The following is a 24044-nucleotide window of genomic DNA, read 5'->3' as shown; positions in this document are numbered from 1 at the left end:
AAAGCCAAACGTGTCCTGGGCTGCATCCAAAGCAGCGTGGGCAGCAGGGCCAGGGAGGGGATTCTGCCCCTCTGCTCTGCTCTGCTGAGACCCCACCTGCAGTGCTGCATCCAGCTCTGGGGTCCCAGCACAGGAAGGATGTGTATTGGATTGAGTCCAGAGGAGGCCACAAAGTTCATCAGAGGACTGGAGCACCTCCCCTACAAGAACAGACTGAGGAAGCTGGGACTGTTCAGCCTGCAGAAGAGAAGGTTGCATGGAGACCTCACAGCAACCTTCCAGTATCTGAAGGAGGCCTGCAGGGAAGCTGGAGAGGGACCCTTTTTCAGGAACTGTATTGACAGGACAAGGGTGACTGGCTTAAAACTGAAAGAGAGTAGGTTTAAATTAAATGTCAGGAAGAAATTCTTTACTGTGAGGGTGGTGAAACACTAGAACAGGCTGCCCAGAGAAGTTGTGGATGCCCCATCCCTGGAAGTGTTCAAGGCTGGATGGGGCTTTGAGCAACCTGGTCTAGAGGGAGGGGTCCCTACCCCTGGCACGGGCATTGAAATTAGGTCTTCTTTAAGGCTCTTTCCAAGCCAAATCATTATATATTCTATATACCTGATAGATTACAGGGCTCTAAGAGAGAAAAGGTGAACTGTTAGAAAATGAATTTAAAAACACTAGGCTTCAGAAGAATTCAGTTATTAAGATCTGCCTCTAAAGGTGAGGATTTTGTATCTCCTTTTTGCTAAAATGGGGGTTGCACAGTGGGAGAAGAGGAATACCTGCAGGACCTTTATAAGCAAGGTTGCTTCTGTAAAGCCCCCTCAGTTCAGACGGGAATCCTCATCAAGTTCAGCAGAGGCCACTCTGCAAGGCAATGCCAGTAATTGCTTTGGCCAGACAATTTATAGCCTTATCCCATCATTTTCAATGTGCTCCACACCTAGTGTGGACTGTCTGCTCTACTACTAGCCTCTACTACAGTCTGAAGAGTGGATATGGCTGAGGTGTCATACTGCTTGCTTCATCTCAGCAGTGCAGTCTATCACCATTTTTCTCATCATGATCAGGAAAAGCATTATGAAAACCTACCATTGTTAGCTGATCAGTTTTGGAAGAGCAATAAATGCAATGGGGAAGGGATCATGCATTAATAGGAGCAAGATCAGAGAAATTCTGGTTGCCTTCTGTCCTTTATTCCTGCACAGCAAAATAAAAGCTGAAAAAACCTCCTTCCAGTCAGATGTCACAGGAAGAAATGATAGAAGCATCCATTGTCATTGGGATAACATTTTGCTAACTTCCCAAAAGTGACTGTTCAGCCATCATTTTACAGCTGACCAATCTGTGTGAAAAAGGAAGATTACTGGACAGAAATAAATCAATCTAGAAGCCATGCACATACCCCTTATCTCTTTTGGTCTCATCACTCCATCTATTCCTTAGTGATTTGGTACATGCACCATACAAACTACAATTTAAAAAAATCTCCATAATGTCTAGATAATTTTTAGAAATATCCTTTGGGCTGCCTTTTCTAAAGCTATGCCTCTATGATATTTGATTTCTGGCAGAGACAGTACAAAAATTTTTGTCTCAGAAAAAAACCAGAAGAATAAACATAATTCCTGTGTTAAGCTAAGACTAAATAGTAACCTAGGAGTGTCACTGATGCATCTGCTGAGGTGTTAACCTATCTGATCAGCTGAATCCTTGTATGGGTTCCTCAAGACCCATTTGAATGGTCTAAGACGGTGCAGGTTTACAGAACAGACAGCTTTTAGAGGCAATTGTCAGGTAAGCATTCAATATCTCAAAGCTTGTCTAAATAATATATCTGACGTATAAATAATTTAAATGAAAAGAACAAAGATGTGATCTGGTCACTGTTAGAACTGCCAAGGAATCAAAGGCTGGTGAGAAAGAGGAAATTATTTGGTATAAATCATCCTCCAATTCAAAGTCCAGACTTGGACTTTTGCATTCCCTTTAGCTGATCTTGTTTATGTCAACTGTTCAAATTTTCTCTTCCTTTTTTTCACAAAGATGGAGCTATCTTCATCTATTTCACTTTCTTTTAATTAACTAGAAACAATCTTTCAAATCTTCGTGGGGTTTGGGTTTTTTTGGCAGGACACATTGGCTTAAAGAACTATTATATATGACAACAGCTATTCACTGGTATGGATAAAAACTATCTAAAAGCATAGCCACTGCATTGTTCCAATGATAAGGTCAATGTTACTGAACTGATCTTGTCTTTGCCAAACAGCTGCACAAAATTAGAGCAATCTTTTGTCCTTTTTAAATTGTCTCTCATCTATTTGAAAATGCATTTTTTTAAAAGAGAAAACCTTTAAGAAAGGCAATGCACATTGCAGATATTCATGACAACATCTACACAAAGCCAGTGGAGAGTCCATTCCATTCCGTTCACAGTGGGAACTGCACTGCAGTATTTGAAAGTGAATTAAATATTTTCTTTAGATTCACAAACACAGATTTCTTCAGCATGACTGCTACAGAAATAGCAAATTACTTTTCATGGTATACTTACATGGAAAAGACAATGATCTCGTACAAGGCTGAGTGCTAGCTTACACAACAAATGGATCTTCATGAAGAGCATAATGGTGGTATTGACCTTCTATACAAGTTTCAAACTGGGTCTCTCTTACAAAGAATGCTGAGAGTTGGGCCTGTTCGCCTTGAGAAGAGATGACACAGGGGACCCCATCAATACCTGTAAGTGTCTGAAGGGAGGGTGTCAGAGAATGGACCAGGCTCTACTCAGTGGTGCCAGGCAACAGGACAAGAGGCAATGGGCAGAAACTGACACACAGGAAATTCCACCTGAATATGAGCAAGAACTTCTTTACTGTGTGGGTGACCAGGCACTGGAACAGATTGACCAGAGAGGCTGTGGAGTCTCCCTCACTGGGGATGTTCAAGAACTGTCTGACACAGTCCTGTGCCACGTGCCCTGGGATGACCCAGAACAGGGAGGCTGAACCAGATGACCCACTGTGATCCCTTCCAACCTGACCCATTCCTGAGGTTATGTGTTCTAATAGCACAGGATTTGGATTGTGTTAATGATATGATATGGACATGATAATGAGTAGAATGATACGAATGGAACAGAACAACATTTCACTCTTATCAAGGACAGTAGAACAGAACAGCACAGCCTTGGAGAAATAGATAAAGGATGTAACTTAGGCAAACAGAAGCCATGCAAAACACAAGCAGGATGCCAGCTCAGCTCTGCAAGGCTGACAAAGCAGAAGTTATGCAAAACAATGATATTGCACTTACTCAAAAGTGGGGGTCAAGGAACAGCCACCTAAAAATGACAAGGGACATTGAAGACAAACCCCAAGGAACCTATAAGGATATCTGATAAGGGGTGAGACCATGTAGAAGAAAGTAAAACATATACACCAAGTAAGGGTCAATAGCTAATGAACATGTGATTATTTTTGTATGATAAAGACTCTGTTTACCTGATGCTTGGATTCGATTGGAGACAGGATCCTCTGAGTGACCAGCATGCTGCAGTAAGGAATCCCTGCTCTCTAATACCCAAAACTATGTTAGAATGTTTCTATCTGGCTGAGATGTTCCACAATTGCATTTTCATTTTCAACTTCAATAAAAAGAATTATGAACTAAAAGAGCTATGGATTCTTGATTTTGAATACAGTACCATCAGTTCACAGATGAAAGACATTTGTGCTTTACTGAAATCAAAAAAGTGTAGCCAACTGAAAATAAGCTTACTTGTCTAGCCAACTTACAGAAAAAATCTTTTAAGTTTTCCTGTCAAAGCTGAAATGAGAACAAGATTAAAAAGAGAATACATTTCAAAAGTAATTGTAGTTGAGGGGCATGTTGTACATTAACATTCCTCTCAGCATCACTATAATCTCTCATTTTGGGTACTGTCTAGTTCTCTTTCACTGACTTCCTGGCTTAGAAGAAACTCCATCTATCTTCCCAATGGGAAGATGAAATCCTGGCAGAGTCAGCAATTTTTCTTTTTTAAAATAAGATAATAAACACTGCTTTTTATTCCACCAAAATAATTTAAGATTACAGACTTGTACCTAAAGTATTTTACTAAAGATTTTCAGCATCTGTTCACAGATATTTACATGGTCTTTGCGTACTTGTTTGCCCTCATTTTTATCAAGAATTTTTCAAATTACACAAAGATGATGAAAGTAGGCATGACTATCTTTACTCTCTCATGGCTCTGCTTTCCTTCGAAGAGTAAATGAAATTTTATTGTACTATCCATTAAATTGCTTTCATTAAATGCATTTGTGCTGGAATCTTCTTGGTATACAGGATTTCATCTCATTACCTGGAGAGATTCCCAGTTAAATGTATTTAGTGAATAACTACGGAAGGGGAACAGTGACTGCATTATGGATTTGCAGGAAAAGCATTTTTGCCTTACATGGTAAGTCATAGACCTATATCAACAGAAGTTGCTTAAAATAATTGAGAGATGGAAATTTACCTATATCCCATTGCATAATCTGGCCCTATCTTAGAGATCCAAGGAAAGAGTCAAATACTTTGAAGAAACATCAACAGAATCCGGGGTGAAGACTCAATGTAAACATCAGCACAGCAAGTAGCTGATTCTACTCCTATGAATACACTTCATCCTGCTATTTAAGTCTGTGCAACATCAAAGACACATTTGCAGGTACAGTCTTGGACAGCCAGCAACCTAAGACGCCACAACAATGTCACTTGGTATGCAGGGGGAGGTGAAAAGGAGGATTAAAACCAGTCAGGCACGATATATTAAAGGAATCCATGACTAACGGGGTGTGACAGCAAAGGGTTTCATTCTCTGTAACAGAATAGATCCCTACGGCTGGAAGTTATTAGTCCACTGTGTCTTTATCACCTTGGAATTTTTATGGTTATTTTTGATGAATTTGCATTTTCGTAATTACCTTTTTGACATTAAGCCAATTTTCACTTTTAATTAAATCCATAAATAACCTTAATTCTTCAATAAAAGGGTTTTTGTTCTTATTTTTTGTTATTATTACTGTCAGAAAATATTTCAAATACCAAAGCATAATATTAGTTAGTAATTATAACTTCTCAAAGGTCCAGCAACAAACTATGTTGTACCTTGTAAACATTATGCAAACTTTATCTGTGTTTTAAGTATCTGGCTTGATAGAAGCCACAATTTTTCTTTTGTTTTTGTAGAAGTTTGGCATATTTCTCCTTATATATATTAATATATCCCAAGTGACCAGTGAGCGTAAATAAATCCTTATCAAAGAGGGATGAAAAAAATGGATAATTTTAAGTCTAGAGTGTGCTCAGAGAGAGTGAACTGAGGAGTAAAAAGGGCCAAGTTTAAACTGTTTGGCACAAAGAGGAAATTAAAAATGAGCAAAATCAAAGAGTGATTGAAATGCAAGAAGGAAAATCTGACATAGTAGTGCAACATGAGAAAACAACAGAAGCAGTAACATGTTATTTCACCTTCAATGACAGTAACTCTACAGCAGAACTTTAATTACTATATTAAGGTCCATTATGCCAATTTTAATTGAGACATCACACAACTTCTCAGAACGCAATGTGCTGACCATGCTTGTAGGAGATGGTGTCTGGATGGCCAAGTTGCACTTCTGGGACAGGCAGGACAAGGCTCACAGACCTCATCTGGCAGTCCTGCCTCTGGGCAGCATTCATAGGAACAAGGGAGCCAAAGAACTACTTACTAAGGTGAAAATGAATGCTCATTTACTTAATCTCTGATACAGGAGTGGACACACATAAGTTTAATGGAAATCCCTCATGAACACTGTAGGTCAGTTCCTACTGCCATGTCCTGCTTCAACAAACCACTGAATAAAAACTTACTCTTCCAGTTTTTATACTGCAGCTTTAAATACTGCCACTCAATGCTTCCAGTGCTGCACAAGTGATTTTCTTGCTACTTTCTGTGAATGGCTGTGCATTTAATTTTAAAACTTCTAAACTATAACTTGTTCAACATGGGGTTGACATCTCAAAGGTTTATCTGTCCCTCCCTTCATGCATGTTTCCATTTTATCAGAACCAGTTTCCTTTAAAATGAAAGCTTAGACTTTCAAACTCAATAATCTAAATAATCTAATGAAATAGTGCCAGTGATTAATATGAGCTATGATGAAAAACGCTCCCCCCCAAAAAAATCATTCCCTTAGGTCACAACTCAGCTCTTTAGAGATGCACTTATAAACAGTTGATGACTCATGGACTTGATATCCACAGGGAATCAGCATTGTGAAATATCTTGGTGTTGGAAGTATCTGGAATATGGAAATATAATTCAGAGCTTAATCTCACATACTGCCCTCATCCTTCCATCTGAGACTGGCCAGTATTTTGTAATATTGTGTATTTACCAAGTGGCAGAATTTGAAACCAAGCACTTCTGTTGGCAAAAATTATTTTTATTTGCCTTGTTATGTACACTTAGTGATTAACAATCACATCAAAAAACATAAATCTTTAAATCAGGTAGCCTCATTAAGTCAAAGTTGAAATTATCTATATATGAACCACATCTAAATATAATTTGCTGGTTTTTCTAATTCACAGTCTGAAATCAACCCAAGTACTTGAAGATGCATTGAAACATCTAATACTACAACACTGATTTCTTCTCATAAGCTTTACACCAGTCAAGACAGTAGAAAAATTACCTTTTTCCTGACTTGTTGATCTTTGGGAGAATGGGCTTTCACATGCTTTCGTAGGGAACTTGGATCTGTGTACCGCTTAGTACATCCTGGAATCTGACATGCATAAGGTTTCTAAATCAAAAAGAAAAAGGATAAAGATGCTGTTTTATCACAAATTATTTTAACTCAGGAGAATCCTTTTTGAGCCTTGGGATGCTGCAAACCACACTAGTACAGAACAAAAATGTACATTATTACAAGCAGAGTGCTGGCAATTTGTTAGAGGGGGAAAGGATGAAGTAAAGCTTTTAAGGAAGACAAACAAAAGGAAAGCTTTCATTACAGCACCTTTCATTGTTACCTTTTTTTTCTAATCAGTACAATGAATATTGCTGGATATACTTACAATTCTTCCACCCTCAGAGCAATCTTTGACTTAATCAGAAATTACAGTCTTTAGTGAATCAGGTAAAGAAACTGCAGTAAAGGCCCAGAAAGACTGTTTAGGATTATAGAAGGATCTGCTTCAGAAAAAGAGAACAAGAATAAGTGTTAGTTTACTATATTACAAAGAAGGCAAGCAAAAACCAAACCAAGTATTGAATATTGAAGTTTCAAAAGTATAACATAAAAAAAAAAAAAAAAGGCATTTTAATGTGAAGTACCAACCAACTGCTTCAGCTCACATTTTCTAATAATACTTCATTTTAGAAAAATACCAGTCTTGTCATATCTTTATAGTTTTCTTAAAGGAAAGCCCAATAAATCTAACTCATATAAATACCTCATCTTGAGTGTTCTAATCTGTCTGTCTTCCCTGAAGATTTGTAGGTTCACAATACAAAGTATTAAATGAACATTAGGTCAAACTGTTTCCTGAAATTAGCTATTTTGCAATTTATCCACTTATGTTTCACAAAGCATTTCTGAAAACACCTTGTACAAATAATTAACTTGCCAGCTGTAGTATCAGCTATTCAAAATCGATAATTTATTTTTTAAACATCCATTTAACTCAAATGGCATTGTTTTAATTGTATTTCTGAACTCCTGCCCTTTGGAAACCGTCTCTGTGAAAACATGATCTTTTGTTCTGAAACAGTTTTTCAAACAAATCTCAGCTGTGACTCAAATTTAAAGCAACAATCTGTTAGCATGAAAATTTTTAGATTAACAAAATTATTCTACCTCTCTTGACTTTCTGGTACATGTCCTAGCCTTAAGTTTTTGTCAAAGAAAAGGACTTATTATCGCAGATGGCTTCAGTTTCCCTAAATATCAACTAAGTGGAAAAAGCTACTGCCTCTACCTGCAGCAAAGACCATGGAACTGTGGTCTTCTCATCAACTAGTTTGGTCCATCTTCTTGCATGCTTAGATTACTGGGTCACTTTTGAAGCAGCTTCAACAGCCTCATCAGACCTATCTCTTATGGGCTACCTGCTGTCACCAAGCTGGAGGAAAGGATCAGATGGTCTATTGTACAGGGGACTGCAATGGGACTTCTGTGTCCTTACAGTGTCCAGGTGTGTCCTCTGGTGCTTGGCGCGGTCACTGGAGTTGCTGAAAGCTTTCTGGCAGCCAGGGTGCTGGCAAAGGTACGGCTTTTCACCCGTATGGCTCCTTAAGTGAATCTTGAGATTTTCTAGTCTGGAAAAGGCTTTCTTGCAACCCTCAAACTAGAAAAGAGAAAGAAATTATTTGAAAGGAAAGCACACACAGTAAACTGCAACAGCAAACACCGAACAGGAGAGTAAAAGGGCATGCAGAGACCTCCAGCCTGCTATGGCTGGGTAGCTCCGCAGGGCCTGGCTTGGGTGTTGCTGCAGGGTTCAAACTATTTAGAGTGTAAAAATGTACCTATCCTCCCTGCACATGGCTGAATTAGGAGAGCATGTCCTAGATTTTGCAGATGGCACACTGAGACCCAAAGGGACCAACCAGGTGAGAATGCAGCACCTGTCTGGTTAACACAGCACCAGCTGATTCTCCTCCCTGTAGCATGCCAAGAGCAAAACACTCACTGTGAGGTTCCCAAGACCTCTGCTAACCATCCCTATATCAGCTCCAGGCTTCTTTGGATAATGGCAACTGACCCTAACTGAGGCATCTCTTAGTACCAGCCCAACCTACAGAGCAATAGCAAAGGCATGCGGGGAAGTATCAGTCTGCTCTGCCTGGCTAATGGTGATGCAAAAAGTAAAATGACTTCTGAAATATATTTTTACCTTTCTACCATGAGTAAATGTATGAAGCACTAAAAATACTGTAAGCCTGTCAAAATAGGATGTAATTCCTATGGGAAACCAATAACCATGTGGCACAGTACTTCTGTACTTAATCAAGTACTGCATCTGTGGAGAAATCTATGTTTATAGGAACAGAAAACAAGATTTTCATCATCGTGTTCTCATAGTATACTGTAACCTAAGGGAAAGTAAAAGGTCCATTCTATTTGACACCAGCATTTTTATATGCACTTGATTTCAATTACACTTAAATATTTATGACTATCAGAAGGGCAGGCTTTTTAAAATTCTATCAGTCAGGATCAATTAATCTCATTAGTTTCAGCTGCTGCATATCCCACTATGCAAAGCCACTATCTAAAGCTTCTGATGGATAACATGCTAGTTTGCAGTTCTTGCATACTTGCAAAAGTAATTATTCTGTAGCGGAGATATCAAACATTTCTAAAGCTAACACAAAAATTTCCATCATTTTGCTACCTATTAATTACCTGTTAATTTTATTCACTTGAGAAGAAACAGGCCATTTTTCACCAGTGTCAGAATAACACAACTAAATTTTATTATATATTATGCAGCAATATGTTTACAAAAGCACAGATAGGAAAAACTGACATAATTCTGATCGTAATTGGCATGCCTTTCTTATAAATCAGTAACTTCCTCCAAAAAAGAGAAAAAATATACAAAATTTGTATCACTTAATTTTAAGACCATCTGTCTTTTGGATTACTGCAAAAAAGAATTACAAGTTCAAAGAATAAAGTATAAATCACATTACCTATAAACCATCAATATTAAAATTAAGATTAAGAAACTAAAGTTTGATAAAGAGGATGAACCACCCCGCTATACCATAACTGTGATTTATCTTTCCCACATATTCATTTCAGAAAATGTCTCAATCCAGGAAACTTTTTATTTCTATTCCATCCCTTTATACAAAGTGAACCAGTGCTTTTCAGATGATCCCCTTTGATTTCAGATTATCCAGATTGACCACTGAACATTAATTTGTGCTTGTATAAATAGTGTTGCCTTTATGTTTACAGACCTTTAGCATGCATACAAAACATTGTTGCAAGTGTAAAAATATTTATACTCTTAAGGATATATTTTTAGAAAATATTACAGAAAAAAAAAATACACCAATACACCTTACAAGTGTCTTGATAAAAATATCACATTTCTCTAGGAAAAAGTAAAGAGTGGAGAAAGCATAAAAACATGGAAGCTAAAAACTGATACAAGAAATTAATCACAAAAATGATAGAATTATAGAATGGTTTGGGTTGGAAGGGATTTTAAAGATCATTTTGTTCCAATCCCCCTGCTATGGTAGGGACAACCGCTAGAACAAGTTGCTCAGTGCTCCATCCAGCCTTGGCTCGAACACTTCCAGGGATGAGGGATCTACAACTTTTCTGGCCAACCTGTTCCTGTGCCTCACCACCCTCACAATAATGAATTTCTTCCTAACATCTAATATAAATGTACTCTTTCAGTTTTAAGCTTTCAAAAAAATGACCTTCAAAAAGCAAAATAATTCAAGAGCACCTATGTTAAAATTAGAAAGAAGTCTACTGATTAGCCCATCTTATACAAACAAGTTATTCTTTTGTAACAACTTCATAAAAGAAAAAACATTTTTTCTAATGACTATGACTATGCTGTACATAAGTATAATTGTAGTACCTCAAGAAGCCATTGATTTTATAGGGTAAAACTCAGATCAATGAACAAGCTGTAGAAGCATGGCTCTGTTTTGTTTATTTTTCAGGTTATTAAACTTCGAATCTTCAAGCATGCAAATGAACTTAAACATGTAAATGATTTTTTTTATGGTTGTAAAATTACTATTAATTTTAAATGGGCAAAAATGCTTAAGTAAGCAGAACTGGGGAGTGTAAACATAAAAATTTAAGAATTGTTATTTCTGAAGACTTCTGCATTGCTGAGTATAAATTGGAAGAAAAGATAGTTTTCTCTTCCCTCCACAGCCTTAAATTACTGTCTGGTATATTCACAAGGCAATATATAGTTGTGTATTGCTGAAAAGGTCATTCTAGCAAAACAGAGTCTACAAGCCTGTATTATTAAAAAGACCACCTTTACTCAACAGTTAATGAACGTTTCCTCTATAAATCAAATTTCTTGAAGCCTTGGAAATCTCTGATTCTTAAGATAAAAGGAATGAAAAGATACTCTTTTCAACAACACAGCATACATTCTATCCTCATAAACAGATTTCAGTGGAAGTATCGCAGACAAGACAGGATTACTTCTGGGGGGGAAAAGTCAGGGAGTTGATAGCTGCATTTTGAAATGGAACTCAAGTTTTCTAAGATATTAACTGTTGTAGTCACTTTAAGTATATGGCATACATTTAGCATTCTGAATCTGTTTAACAGCCCTAAACATATGCCTGATTAAACAGGGTTTTTTGCAAGTATTATGTGGAATTAATTGTGCAATGTTTTCCTAAACTGCAATACAGAAATCACATTACTGAGCTTTTATTTTTACTACTGCATGCAAATTGAAACCATTAAGTAGCTCATACAGAAAATTTCCCCTCTGTACTTCCCAAAGTTATTTTTAAAACACATTCATGTTTACTTTCTCCTTTTATAAGGCCAGTTATGAAAAGCAAGAAACAATATATTTACAGGGAAAGGTAAAGCACGTCAACAGAAAGAAAAAGCAGTGTTTTGACTTTAAAATATTAATGTTCTCACGAATGCACTGTTCATCCTTACTTATGCAGCAATGATGTTCAGTATACCAGCAACCCTCCTGTAAAATGACAATATAATCTCATAGGTTATATAAAATAATCTGTTCAACATCCAAAGCCCTGCTGGATGCACCATGCATTTCTGAGCCCTGACTGGAATTCAACAGCCACCTTCACTATAAAATACATTTAGACTCTTAAACAATAGAACAGCATGGTAATATCTGTGTGAATACTTCAGTATCAGTAGCAGATAATCAGTGGCCAAGTGACTAAGAAATTAGTCAGTTTTCTCTGCAAAAGGAACTGCTCTGATTATCTCAGTTGATCACCAGTATAGCAAGGACTGAAGAACTTGTTCTGGCAGACATCTGTCTGAGCTCTGCCCATTCACTGAAAAGTATGTAGTCTTCATTTTAAAAGTCAGTCAGCCCAACTTCTTCTTTATCCCCTATCTAATATAATCTGGTATTAAATATATTCACATTTTCCTGTGTGAATTTGTTTTGCTTTTGCACCCAGTGTCATTTTTTTCTTTTGTCATTTTTCTGCTGTATTAACATTATAAGCAATGTAAAAGGTAACTTTTGATTCTAGGTATTTTCTGTTATCAAGTCATTTAACCTTCTCCCAAATTATTTATACATATCAAAATTATTTGCTTTTTCACTATATACAATGCTTTCTCAGACTTACTTTGACATTGATTCCAAATCCCCCCAAAATGAAATTAAATACTTTTAGAAATACTGACACCTGAACAGTATTTGATTTTACAGAAATGTTCAATTGAGTATACAACACACTGTTACTATCTTCAAGTTTGGGATTTTAGTATCTTTTTTCATCCTAACCAATTATACAGTGATCCACAAATATTTTTAAGCATCACTGTATGTGGCAAAGGATCATCTTTTATTTTTTGAAGTGTGAAGGATAAGCATTTCCCTTCTCCATTGTCATGTGTGAGGAAATATTTATGTGATATTATAACAAATACGTTTCATTACATGTTCCTCATCTGGCCTATCTCTAAGTTTACTGGGAGAGGTGTGGTTTTCCTTTTTAAATTTGACTTTGCTAAACATTAGCCTGCCTATAACCATTAAATTGAAGCATCTGACTTTCTGTGTACAAGAGCTAGCTATTGTCCACACAAAATCTCCATAACAAACCTAGATATTTTACTGACAGAATACATTCATTCTTCAATAAAACTGAATACATGTCTCAGGCAAGAAACAGACTGAGAGCCCCTCAAAAGGCTCTGATATAGGGAGGCACATGAGCTGCATCCAAATGGCCTCAGAAAGTTAGATATGGCATGTGCTTGATGGAAAGGTGAAGAACTCTTCAAATCTCTGCCAATCTGACTTGGGGGAAATCAACCCAACCTTAAGCACACACAGAGGACATATTAACCAGGTGGTTCAAATGCATACCCAGAGTTTCAAAATACCAGCTTGTTTGGCTTAGTAACCTATTCACTCATGGGGAACCTCTGATGATGCAAAATGAGAAGAAAAATGTGCACCCAGAAGCTAAGATACGTATCAGAGGGGAGAAATTCCTCACTGATTTTAAAAGGTCAACAAGATAAGAAACTTTACCCTAGCAAAAATACTTTCCATGAAAAACAATGAGAAAATAACCAACATCTCTACCTTCCATGCCTTTTCTTCATTAAGCACAGTGGATGCCAGAGTGGTCCAAGGATACATGGCATCATGACTGTGGGACTGGGCTTTCCCCACTGCATCCACACAGGTAAGACAACCAGCAGTTTCACAGATATACAGTTCAAATCAGACCTGGCTCTTTTTTTTGCCAGCCAATGCATGGCAAACCCACATTAATCTATGACTGATTGCACATGACCACATAGACACATGTACTAAAAACTCCTCACACAGTGTAATTTGGTCCCCTTCTGACTACTTCTGTATTCACCTGGGATACAAAATACATGATCAGTATTTCAGTGGTAGTCTTATCAATGTTAGGTATTCAGGTAATATGAATCAATCTCCCTTTTTCACTTATTTCAGGATCATCCTAGCCTTCTTTAAGTCATAGCATTTTACTGAGGGTTTTGATTACAGTTGGTACTACTAAATTCCCACTCAGACTTTTTTCTAGGCATAATTTCTCATATTGTAATCATAAGCTATATGTCTTCCTTCCTGCTTACATTTCTTTGCATTTGGCTGATTTACTATGTACCTTTTCATAATTCAATAATCCAGCAAAACTAATGGGATCATCTCTGTCAGTGGGATACTCTCGGTATTTGTAGCTCTTCTAGTCCCTGTTAAATGTACGAAGTTTAACTACTTAGGACCACTATTCTGGGAACAAGTGAAGCACTCTTCATCTACTATGTACTCTTCAAATGGAATTTAATACAAAAAACTTAAAATCATTTTAGGTTGGAAAAGACTCTTCAGATCACTGACTCCAACCATTACCCCAGCACTGCCAAGTCCACCACTAAACCATGTCACCAAGCACCACATCTACAGGTCTTTTTAATGCCTCCAGGGATGGTGATTCTGCCACTTACGTGAGCAGCTTCTCCCAGTGCTTGACAACTCTTTCAGTGAAGAATTTTTTGCTAATATCCAAACCAATCCTTCCCTGGCACAACTTGGAAGTTATTTCCTTCCATCCTAACACCTGTTACATGGAAGAAGAGAAGAATACCCGCCCCCCCAGAGCACTGTACCAACTCATGTAATGTATTGTTCCACACCCATTTACAACAGCGAATTACTGTTGGAGATTGGCATGACAAGCTGTTTGACTTGCCTACTTTCATAATATTCATAAACTGATCATAATTATGACAAGTAAAAGTTTTAAATCCTTAACTTTTAAGGAATATATCTGAATAAAAACATAAACCATTCCTAGACCTTAGAAAATGCTGTAATTCATTAATATGTATGTGCAAATGGAAGAAACGGTATCCCTAGGAAAAAATAAATCTAGAGTAACATATACATAAGGTCCCAAACCAAAGCTTTGAATTATTCAATAGCCATGCAGCATTTTCTAAGATTTATTAGCAGATAAAAGGAACATTAATTATTTAACACTGTCCATCTGTCAATTAATTTTGAATGCTTTGAGATGCTGACCAGGTAGGTTCTTCTGTGTCAGCACCTAGGCAGGTGGTATGACAAGGACAAGGTATCTCTCCACAGCTTTGTATTTACCACACAAACAGAAGTAAAAGCTGCTTCTTTTATGGCTTTCAAACAAGAACAATGCATTTCAAGCATTAATTAATAGTCTTTTAACCATTTTCCTTCCTCAACAGTATTACCAGGGTGCTTCTCTGCAAAAGAAGTGTTTTCAAAAAATTGAGAGTAAGACCTCATATGAAAACCTTTTAAATAGCTTTTTATACCCCCAGACTCTCCAGCCTGGCAATCTTGTGAATGACACATAATTAGTGTCAGACATCATTCAAACTGCTGACATCAGGTGCTCACTGACAAGGAGGCTGCAGTCACAGCTGAGATTTAAAGGCCCAGGTTCATCTAGTGCAAAGTAAGTGCTGTGCTTTTAACCCTTGAAGTGTTTAAATGGGGGAAAATGTAGCATTCAGAGCAGCACTTTACTTTAGTGTCTATCTGAACAGAACATATTTTCTAATGTGGTGGCTGAATGCTTTGGTGAATGCACTGAGCTTATATAAAGCCATATATTTTCCTCAAAACTGTGCAATGGCTGGCATTTATTTTTGCTTTTATAGTTAGGCTTATGAAATTATACAATGTCTGGGAATTTATTGTTCCAGTAAATAATGACAGATTATGTTTATATGTGTTACATTGATTATAGCAGATACTTGTTTGCCCAGTTTTTCAATGACAAACTGGCCCAGAGGTAATTAGCCTCTTTTGCTTTCCTCTTAAAAAAAAGAAGGTTCCCTTCACTGCAATATCCTCACTTTGTGTTTTTCTGGTAGATTCCTTAAAATTTTATGATCCAGCATGCATAAATGTAAATGCAAACAAAAGATAATTACAGACCATGGCAAAATCTAAAGTAAATTATTATTTAGCCTCTTTGTACTTCCTAGTTTATGTTAAAAGGCTTATTATACTCAATAGATAGAGAGTAAAGTTCATATTACTAGTCAGATGTAAGACTTAATAGGACTAGTCAGTGCTTATAGCTATAAGGTTCACATTTTAAGAGCTTTTGATTAAGCAGCACATAATGCTTTTTTTGTTTGCGTGTAGGGATTGAACAAGATTAATAGACTATATCCTAACCTGATTTCAGTTTTCCGATACATCCATCTCTTTGGGTATTTTTAAGTAAGAAGAGATACATGCTGCTATACAGGCAATGAAATCAATGGAAAAGAGGGTATGTTAATACAGACCAAAAATCTACACATTGGTTCACATGGGAAACTGAATCAGGCTACTTTTTCAGACAGATGCACATGAGAGGCTAGTTTCTTGCATTCTCTTTGAATAATTGTCACTTTTTTGGTCACACTGTACACACTTGACCGTTCCTGTATATAGACAGATTACTTGAGTGTCTCAGTAAGATTTATTTTTAATCTCCTTTCCAGGGAGGTCAGTATTCTGATGTCAGTTCTGGTAAGACAGTGGACTAAGGATGGCATATAATTGCAGTAAAAGTAGGAGACTTAAGTAACTGTCCCCACCTACCACAGTATTTCATTGTGAAAACTCTCTTTACAGATGGCTTTTATTCCTGTGTTTTTGATAAATGTAGCATGCTCTTTTTTTCCTTTTCATATCAGATCTCCAGAATTCTTCATACTTTTCATGTTCTAGAGATCTGCAGCACAATGTAACCTTATTTTCTAGGTAGCACCATGCCTAAGGACACAAATATCTCAGTTGAAACTAAGCACAGTGCAATGAATGTTACTCGTCCCTGAAATAATGGTGTCAAGAGATTCATTCACCATGGAAATGTCTCTTGTTTTCATCAGTCTTAGTAAGCATGGCCATTTCAGCCTCACAAGCTATTTCTGTTGCTGTAGAGAAGGTAAATATTATGACAACTCCCTTCAAAAGGAGCTATTACCGAATACATCAGCTGCTACTGATTCAAAAACCATATGGTATGGAAACTATTAGGGGGAAAATGAACATTTTGGGAATTCTTTCTTTGCTTCCTTTTGGAAGATGGTGCTTGCAAATTCTTTTTTTCTTCTGATTTTACTCCTTTCTTTCTCTTCCTCTTTGGCTTTTCTAAAAGGTTGTCTTTGATCCTCATGTAACTGAGGCCATAATCTGTAATCATGCAGCTTTTTTCTCCTAGAAATTGTTCACTGTTAAGGCAGCTACTATTATTGTAAGCCCCAGAGAAGTCCTATGCATTTGAATACGTTTTCCTTCTTGTAGACATGCAAGAACTAAACAACCTTTTGTCAAGTAAAAAACCAGTTGTTTCCTTGCAGGTATTTAAAAAAATACATGCAGGAATACCATCTTCAAAAAAATGAAAACATGTAACTATATCTCACTTATGTAGTTCTGTTTTCTACAGGATTTCGTGCCAGACATGCACTATAAATTGAGGTAATAGGCTTTCAAATATGGAAATGATATAGTGTAAATCACATTCTCACTGGGAAGATTCTGTTGTTTTAGATTTTGCTCTTTCTGAATTTCACAAAGGTCTAAAATCTGATCTCTATTACACTAGGTAAAAACGGAATAAATAACCAGGAAAGCTCTGAACCCATAGCTGAGCTGCAAAAGAAACTTCCTCACCATACTCCATGTCAACATTATCATTCATGATTCATTGTATTTTCTATAAATAGTAACTTTGTACAAATATCTATTTCTATCATAGAAATAAGAGTATTCCATTCCATCCTGTCCTATCCTATTTATAAACATGGAAATTGGGACTGAAAAAGTGGAAGAAACATGCATGCTGCTCTACAAACACTAACAAAGTATTTATTCTTACAGTTATTTGAAAATATTAACACCTGATTGCCATTTTTCACAGATACAAGGATATTACAGACAGGAAAGCACTAAGACAGTTCTCAGTAAACTCTTACTTATGGTGCATAGCTCACAATTGATACTGTAAAACTTTCAGCATGGTGTTTTACAAATCTGGATATGAGGTTCTTTTTATTCCCAGCAAATGTACACAAGGCCAGCTGCTATCTGGCACAGGACCTCTTGGTAAACCCCATTTCTTATTTAAAAAGTCAAACCTCAATTTTCTTAGAGTTTTTTTGTTGGTTTTTTTTTTGTTTATTTTGGGGTTTTTTAATTAAAAAAGCTGTTAGATAACTGTCAAGAGCAAAATGGGCAGTAAGAGATCCATTTGATAGTTCCCGAGTGCAGCATTTGGACTCAAATGCAAACATGCCAAGATACAGTACATTTCTACAAATACTAACTTTGTGTCCAAAGAAATGATGTACTTATGTTATCCTGGAAAAAAAAAAGTTTGACTGGCTCCAAATTTGACAGACTGACACTGATGTTACTTAAAGGGCCCGGTTAAAGTAGTTTTATTAAAGCAAAAGTGTAAGGCATAATTTAATGGGTTACTTGTTTACATTAGGCAGTGTTCAGCTTGAAGTGCCTGAGACAAAAAGCACAATGCATACCGAAAGAGGCATCATTAGTGGACAGTATTATGCTTGGTCAAACCTGGACTTGAATTTAGAAGTTTAAGTTGCACTTGGAAAATGCAAGAACAATATACTGAAAAGGCAATTCTCTTAATTTTAATACAATATTTACATACCTGTTGCACTATTTTCTTCTGCCAAATTGGCTCAATCATATGTAACCTCTAACATAAACACATTTTTTACACATATAAGTAGAATACCTTGAAAATAGCAAGATTAAACTGTGCCAGTATGTATTGGTTTGAGAAGTACCTTTTTCAAAGTATGCTCTTTCATAGGGATACACAGAAACATACTGTTTGATTTCAAGGACCAAAAGGTCTGATATTCTCCATTATGCAACAACAACCTCATTCTCCATTATGGAACAACAACCTCATCAGGGGACGGAATTTTTTGCAAATTTCGTATGACAGAATTGATTTGACTCTTTTGCCTCAGAGAGGTAATGTTTCTAGAATGTTTCTTATGGAATTAATAAGTTCAGGCTATTCAATCCATGGGGTGTATTCATGGTCCACTCAGTTCATAATGGAGAAAAGACTGTTTCTATTACACTCTGGCAGAATCTCTGCCAGTAATAATGATTTATAACAAATGTGGAGTGGTGACCAAAACTTTATAGGTATTATTTCAAAAAAATTTTTGCACTGCTTTTTAGTAGCTTTTTTCTTAAAATACAACACGTGCATCTCTATAGTTATGGCCGCCTAGTATACTTCTATACATAGCTATAAAAATTACTTGGCTACTCTCTAACTATATTACTAACTTCAGATTTCCATCTTTTTGGAAAATAGGTATGATGCATACTGATTTTTTCCTACCTCTGTTTCATAATACTTACTCTCTACCATGATAATGCCATCTCACTGATATTCATGAGAAATTTAATCCTGATAATTGTATGTAAGAAGCAAACAAGAGTATACTACCTTGCGATACTTTTAACTATGTGGATGCAAGTAAAGCATACAGAAGTTACATTCAAGGCTATATACAGCAGTAAATATTCAACATTTTCTAATACTTGAAGTGGCTAATTTGGGGTTACGATTGTAACGCACTCGCTTGAACAGTCTGAAGCATATTTAATCAAAATATGCTCTGTAATACCTAAAAGCCACCCCACAGACCCCAAAGCTAAGTAACTAGAAATTAAAGAAAATTAATATCTTAATGTTTATTTTCTGAATTCCAGAACTTCTTAAAACAACTCAATTACTTTTGAATCATTGGTGCTTTATTGAAAAGTATTCAGATTAGTATCTATGGCTACTGAAAAAATCTGGACCAGAAAATTCCCCAAAATCTACTATTCAGCAAAAACTTAAGCAAATTAAAATGGGGCAAAGGTGAATTCTTAAACAACCTTAGCATGGCTGCATTACTGCCAGTCCATACTATAACCGTTCTGTCATAATAACCAGGTCCCAATTCTGCATTACTTCAATATGCCCCACTTTCACTTGAGAATTTGGAATATGTTAGAAATGTAGAATTACAAGTAGTTTCCTAATCCTTAGGTCATAAGCCAAGATAATTACAATGCCTCAACTCATAATGTTGCTGGCTGAACTGCAGCTCTGCAGCACATTTTAGGGCATGAACAGCAGGATTCTGCTGAATTAGTCTAAAAATCATACCAGGAACTTGCTTCTGCACTCTGATTTGTAATAGGTAATTTAAAATAAGCAACCAAAAGATTAGAGTGAAATGTATTTGAGCTGTTTAGCAATGTAGCCTTACTTCTTATTCTCTCTTTGTCCCGTTAAAGGGAAATCAATAATACAATTCAGCATTTAAAATCCCCACTTTCTCCTGTTCTGAGCCGAGCTACTTACACAGCTGTCTTTTCATGGCAAAACACAGAACACTCACTTCACAATTTGATAGAGACAGATTGCAAAAAAGAACAGTTGTGGAAAACAAGGCAAAAGTGCTTGCATTTTAATCAGTGGGAGTCCATCACAATAGCAAACAGCCAAGGAGGTTTATTTCTTACCCCACAAGTAAACCACAGAAAAATTTCCAGCAACATTCAAAATGCACTTCCCAGCCCAGTAACTGTTTTCTATTCTTGACTGCTTAACACTCTCAGCCTTTTTTTCAATTAGAGCCTGTTTGTTTAATTAGTTAAAAATAAAACCCAAAAATCAAAAAAACCAGGCAAGAAAGAAAGAAAGAAAGAAAAAAAGCTTTAAGAAAAGGATTAAGCCCTGTATTTTATGGAGAAAGAACATAAATTAGAAATTCTTTTCGAATCTGGGGTATGCATTATTTAATCTTCTGCCCTGCTGGGAAGTGTAATAAGAATAAAGGCAGAAAGAAGCTTTCTTGCTTCATTGAATTTGTTCAGTGGAAGATATGCTTTTGACTATCTGCAACTAAATCTCAAAATTCATGATGACTAAGACAATACTCCCACATGTTATAAGCCTGTGGATTAAAAAGAGAGCAAGGAGATCTTACAGAAACCCATCTGGTGAGCAAGCTCTCCAGATTCAATAGGGCAAGACAGAAGGTCATGTGAAGCAAACAAGCCATCACTGTGAGAAGATGGGGACAAGACTTCATGTACTGGAAATGCAGTTCTTCAGTGATATGTGGCTTCTTAAGCATAATAATTTTCAAAATAATCTACAGATCTGACTGATGGGTGTGAGTTGGAGATAAGAAAACCAATGGAAGCGGCTAAAGATTGGAAAGGTAGAAGTGTTGGTTACTGTTTCTTTGCAGTAGCATTTACTAAAATCTAAATATTATGCTTTGAATTTAAAATTAAAACAAAGATAATTTGACGAAAAAGATAGAAGTCAAAAGGAATGCTAAAAGTAGATATAGGCACCATCTTCCTTTCAGGATAGCAAATCCTCTTGCCTGTACGTGCCTTGTCAAATTGAGAAAGATTTTTGCTGAGATCCCATGACAGTAAAAACAGCCCAAAAAAGAAAAGAGAAACACTTAGAAGTTATTTCCCTCCTTTTGGTGCAGTGTATCCAAGTGCAAAGAATCAGTATGTACATCCAACAGGAAAGCAAACAAAGCTGCTGTTCCTCCTCTCCCTCCTCCCTCTCAACACCAGAAAAAAACATAGTAAGGAAGCAGCATGAACTCCAGGTAATGGCTAGGATTTAGCCTTCTGACACCCCATTTAATGCCAGCTAAGGTCATCCCTTGGTTCCAACAACTTGAGTACACACTGCATCACCTGCAATTCAATTTACATGCACCAGAACATCTTGCCTCTTGCAGACATGCCTCACACCAGATAGAAGAACACATATGGTGTTAGCAGAAATCACAGTATGAAGGCAGTCGGGGATGTATTGCAGGCAAGGCCTGGCTGGAGTAGGACCATGAGCCTTGGCTGGGCCACGGCTGCAGTCAGGACAAATGGCAGTCACTTCACGCAGACTGCCCCCAGTGAGTTAAGGCTGATGCCTGAGATAACAATGTGATGTGCAATCTGGGAGCACAAATATTTGGGTTAGACCTTGGTTTGGAAGGAGGCAGGGCCTTATCTAAATTGACAGATGTGTCTGGTTACCAGGGATGGGACTCAGGGTTCAAAGCAAGGCTGAGCACACAGAACACAATCAGAAGGACCAGGCAAGGCTTGGAGTTGGACTGTGCCCTGTAGAGCTGCTGGCACACACTTGCTGCTTGTAAAACTGTGGTTAGGGCACAATATGTTTTTTTCTAAAGAGCTCAGCAGCCAAGAGCTCCTGGCTCAGGAAAATGCCAATGCCAGTATTTTCTGACTCACTACAGGGTCGTTATTTCTTCTGCCACACAGATGATACAAAAAGGTTCAAGTTTCAAAAAACAGAAGATAAGGTAGTGCAAAACCTATGTGGATCCCTGCACTCGTTTAAGTCACACACGTAACAGAGGATTTTGTCCCGTCTACTGAGATGCTGCCTTATGCAAACAAAAACCTTATAACAAAAGGCCTGCAGTGAAGGGACTGTGAGGGATAAATGCAAAACAGCTCCCTCGGGTGAGCTTCTCAACAATGAAAAATTTAATACAGGAAAAGTTGAGGAATAAGCTAATAAAGACACTGTGGTGTTGAATATTTTTTTATTTTCCATTTTTGAATAAAGTTAAATCATTCATACAATATTGCATCAAACAACCAACCTTTAAAATACTGAAGACCTCCTAACTAGTAATGCAAGCATGTTGGTATTTCATATCACGCATATCTTAAATCTGTGTTGAACCTTTTAACCTTTTTCTTTCCCTGGGGCTCCTGAGAAAAGTAGCATGGCAGTGACTCACAAAAAGAATTCCTGTCTAATTTAGGATTAAATCAGGTTCTCTGCTATGCTCATCATCCAATGTATCTAGGAATGCATTTCTTCCCCTCACTTATAAGTAGATGAGCCTCTTATACACCTTACACAGAAGTGGTTCTCACCATGCAACTGAGGTTTCAGTTACGATAAAGCTTAGGTGATCATTAGAGAACAAGGGCAAGAAAGAGTAAATACAGGCATCAGTAATAAATGTAGGGTGTCAGTGGAATAATAACAAGCCTTGATAAATGTAATGATTTTGTTCCTCTCCTGTAATGATTTTGTTCCTATCATTAAATAGATCATTTTCTAGGGAAGCCTTGATGGGTTTACAGACTCTACAGAAGCAAAACACTTTGGGAATAAATCCAAAGCTAGGATGAGAGAAGCTAGTCTAAAACACACAGGGCCAGGCAGAAAAATGAGATGCACAAAATAGGGACAGGAAGAAAAATAAGATCAGTACCCATGGCATATTACTAAGATAAATACATACATCCTTTCTCAAGTGATGTGTTCAATGAGTGAGTTACCAGACTTAATTTATTTAAGTGGTATATCTGGCACCACAACTGGTTATGGAATACCTAGAGGACATATTAGATAATAGCAAGTTAGTGACTGTGCCTAATTTTTATTGCTTGTCAGTACAGCCAAAGAGAACAAAAAACCCAAATACCTGCAGATTCAGAGGCACAGGGCATGAGCTGTGCAATTTTCTGAGAGCAAGGATAAAAAAGCTTTGAATTTCATCAAAGGAAAATAAAAGGATGACTCAGTAAATAACTATGCTTGTGAAGTTAAGGATTTTTTTTTCTCCTCTCTTTGGTGGACATTGCATTCTTCTTAGTATATATTTCCCCAGGGCAACTTAACATTTACCTCATTCTCTGTGAATCATTACAGCATTCAGTAGTCTTTGAAATTAATCTTTTCCCACTGTGAAAGCCTGTCTTAGAGAAGCTACAACAGATATCTGAGCTATTTTTGCTCTGTTGGACAAAGTCATTGTTCTTGGTTTTTCTTAATTGACAATACAAACTTTATTTTCTATTTTAATTGTTTGTACCGTTAACACAAAGCCAGATGATAAAAATACAGATAAAAGCACAACACAAGCACTAATTGAGAATGAATAGCATCAGAAGTTTACATGGAAAGAGAAGACTAACTCTGAGCCCAGATTATGCTCATTTCCTAATCAAGTGCAATGCTAAAAGTGCATGTTGATGTATGCCACAAAATCAGTTGAAAACACGGCAGAAGTGCTTTATTGCACTTCACCTATTTGGAGTTTCTGTTTCAAAATAACTTTATGTTTATACTGCTATGGAAAAGGTTACCATCTGCTAGACAGATGTCCAAAGGCAGGGTAAAAAAATCT

At 36.9% G+C, this 24044-nt stretch overlaps 1 protein-coding gene across 4 annotated transcripts in view; it reads right to left on the bottom strand.

Annotated features, from left to right (window-relative positions):
* The window catches only part of GLIS3 (GLIS family zinc finger 3), a 161411-nt gene that overhangs the window by 39443 nt on the left and 97924 nt on the right, over positions 1-24044 (bottom strand). For all 4 annotated transcript variants that reach the window (XM_042013008.1, XM_042013009.1, XM_042013006.1 and 1 more), the window contains exons 4-5: positions 8221-8382; positions 6726-6836 (exon numbers count right to left, since the gene is read on the bottom strand). In XM_042013008.1, the coding sequence (XP_041868942.1) occupies positions 6726-6836; positions 8221-8382 (273 nt within the window). The remainder of the gene's footprint in view (positions 1-6725; positions 6837-8220; positions 8383-24044) is intronic.

The sequence above is a fragment of the Corvus kubaryi genome, unplaced genomic scaffold, assembly GCF_017639235.1.
Source record: "Corvus kubaryi isolate FWS band 111438036 unplaced genomic scaffold, C.kubaryi_AGA036_p1.0 split1-37296, whole genome shotgun sequence".
Lineage (NCBI taxonomy): Eukaryota > Metazoa > Chordata > Aves > Passeriformes > Corvidae > Corvus > Corvus kubaryi.
The sequence above is the reverse complement of the archived record's forward strand: the minus strand, read 5'-3'. Positions and strand labels throughout refer to the sequence as shown.